We start from the raw sequence: 1,548 nt of genomic DNA on the forward strand, positions 1-1,548 counted from the left end.
GGGGAGGACGACCCGGCGGAGGACACGGTGCAGTTGCTGGCTAGGCGGCAGCGCAGGGAGAAGCGGGAGCTGCAGGGTGAGTGGGGCCGGCCGGGAGTAGCTGCAGCGCTGGGCCCGGGCGGGGGGAGCCCAGGACTCCGCGTTCCGAAAGCGCTGTCATCAGCTTAGTCACAGTCGCCGTCAGCGCGTCATAATGACCCTCGGCATCGGTCTGCTGGCGGGTCCGGATCTCCCCTGCGGGCGGGGCGCGGGCGCGTCTGTGGCCCAGCGGCTTAGCCCGGGACGGGGGAGTCTGGGGCTCGATTAATTTACTGGGATCAGCCATTCCCCAGGCCAAGTGCTAATCTGGACCCTTGGCAGGTTCCTCGTGTGGGATCAATGGGCCCAGCTCTGTGTGGAGTCTAGGCTTTGTTGCAGAGGAGGCCTGGAAGCCTTGTCTGCTTTTAGCCTGAGGGCCCTGCTACAGCCTCAAATGGAAGCTGGCTAGGAACCAGCCAACTGGGAGCCCTGTCCCCTGAGCGGGTCTGAGCCCCGGGGCTGCACCACCTGCTGCCAGCCCCACCACTGATGAGCCTTGCAGTGGTTATGGCAGTCCCATTGCTGACCCTGCTGTGGGCCTCACAGCGGGGACAGCCTTATTGGCTGCAGAGCTCATAGCGGGGGCAGTGGGAAGAATGGTGTGGGGCTCGCAGCCATGAGAGCCAGTGCAGGGGATCATGCCCTCCAGTGGCAGTAAGGTGTGATGAGCTCTAATGCATGATCCTAAAATAGTATCTTTTGCCATGTACATGTGGCATGGCAGGAGGCATGATTGTGCAGATCACGCATTAGATCCTATTGTGCCTTTATCTGCACTAGAGGTGCACCGATACGTTTGTCCATATCATATCAGCACCGATAAAAAGAAAATTGACATTATCGGCAATTGGCTTTTTTTGGCCAATGTGGTTGATAATGTCACTGATAAATGTTGTGTGCATGTGCACAGCTGTAGCATGCACGTGGGCAGGAATGCAGCCCAGCAGCTTGGAGAGCAGCATCCAGCTGGTAAGGTTGTGGGGGAAGGGACATAGTGGGGGCAGATTGAAGCCCCCACAGTGAGTGGGGCTGGGGCAGGTGGGATGGGGCATGGGATGGAGCTGTGGGTGGCTCATCCAGGGGGTGGGGAGGGCGGCTTCTGGCACTGCATGCTTCCCACAGGGGGCATGGGAGCCATGTGCCCCTCAGATTTGTGCACGGGACAAGGGCAGGCTGCCTGCTGCAAGTCTGGAGCTGGGAGCTGTGTTGAACTCTTCCTGGTGGGAGGGCTGGGGCTGCACTTGGGGAGGGCAGTGGCAGCACTGGGAGGGGGGGCTATGGGGTATTTTGGGGTGGCTCTAGTCCCCCCCCTCCCAGTGCTACCACCGCCTACCCCCAGCCCAGCCTCTGGCCCCAAGCCCACAGTGGGTGACCTGCCCTTGATCCATACACAAATCCAATCGGCATATTCCCCCTATGCTTTCCCCAGGGATGCGCACAGTGGTGGGAGCTGCCACTCCCCCCCCCCCC

General features: G+C 60.9%; 1 protein-coding gene across 1 annotated transcript in view; it reads left to right on the forward strand.

The window, feature by feature from the left end:
- OTUD6B (OTU domain containing 6B) overlaps positions 1 to 1,548 on the forward strand; it is an 18,112-nt gene that overhangs the window by 4,170 nt on the left and 12,394 nt on the right. The window contains exon 3 of the mRNA XM_019519347.1: positions 7 to 76. Coding sequence (XP_019374892.1) covers positions 7 to 76 — 70 coding nt within the window. The remainder of the gene's footprint in view (positions 1 to 6; positions 77 to 1,548) is intronic.

The sequence above is a fragment of the Gavialis gangeticus genome, unplaced genomic scaffold (genome assembly GCF_001723915.1).
Source record: "Gavialis gangeticus isolate Ggan-Ray unplaced genomic scaffold, GavGan_comp1, whole genome shotgun sequence".
In the NCBI taxonomy this organism is placed as follows: Eukaryota; Metazoa; Chordata; order Crocodylia; family Gavialidae; genus Gavialis; species Gavialis gangeticus.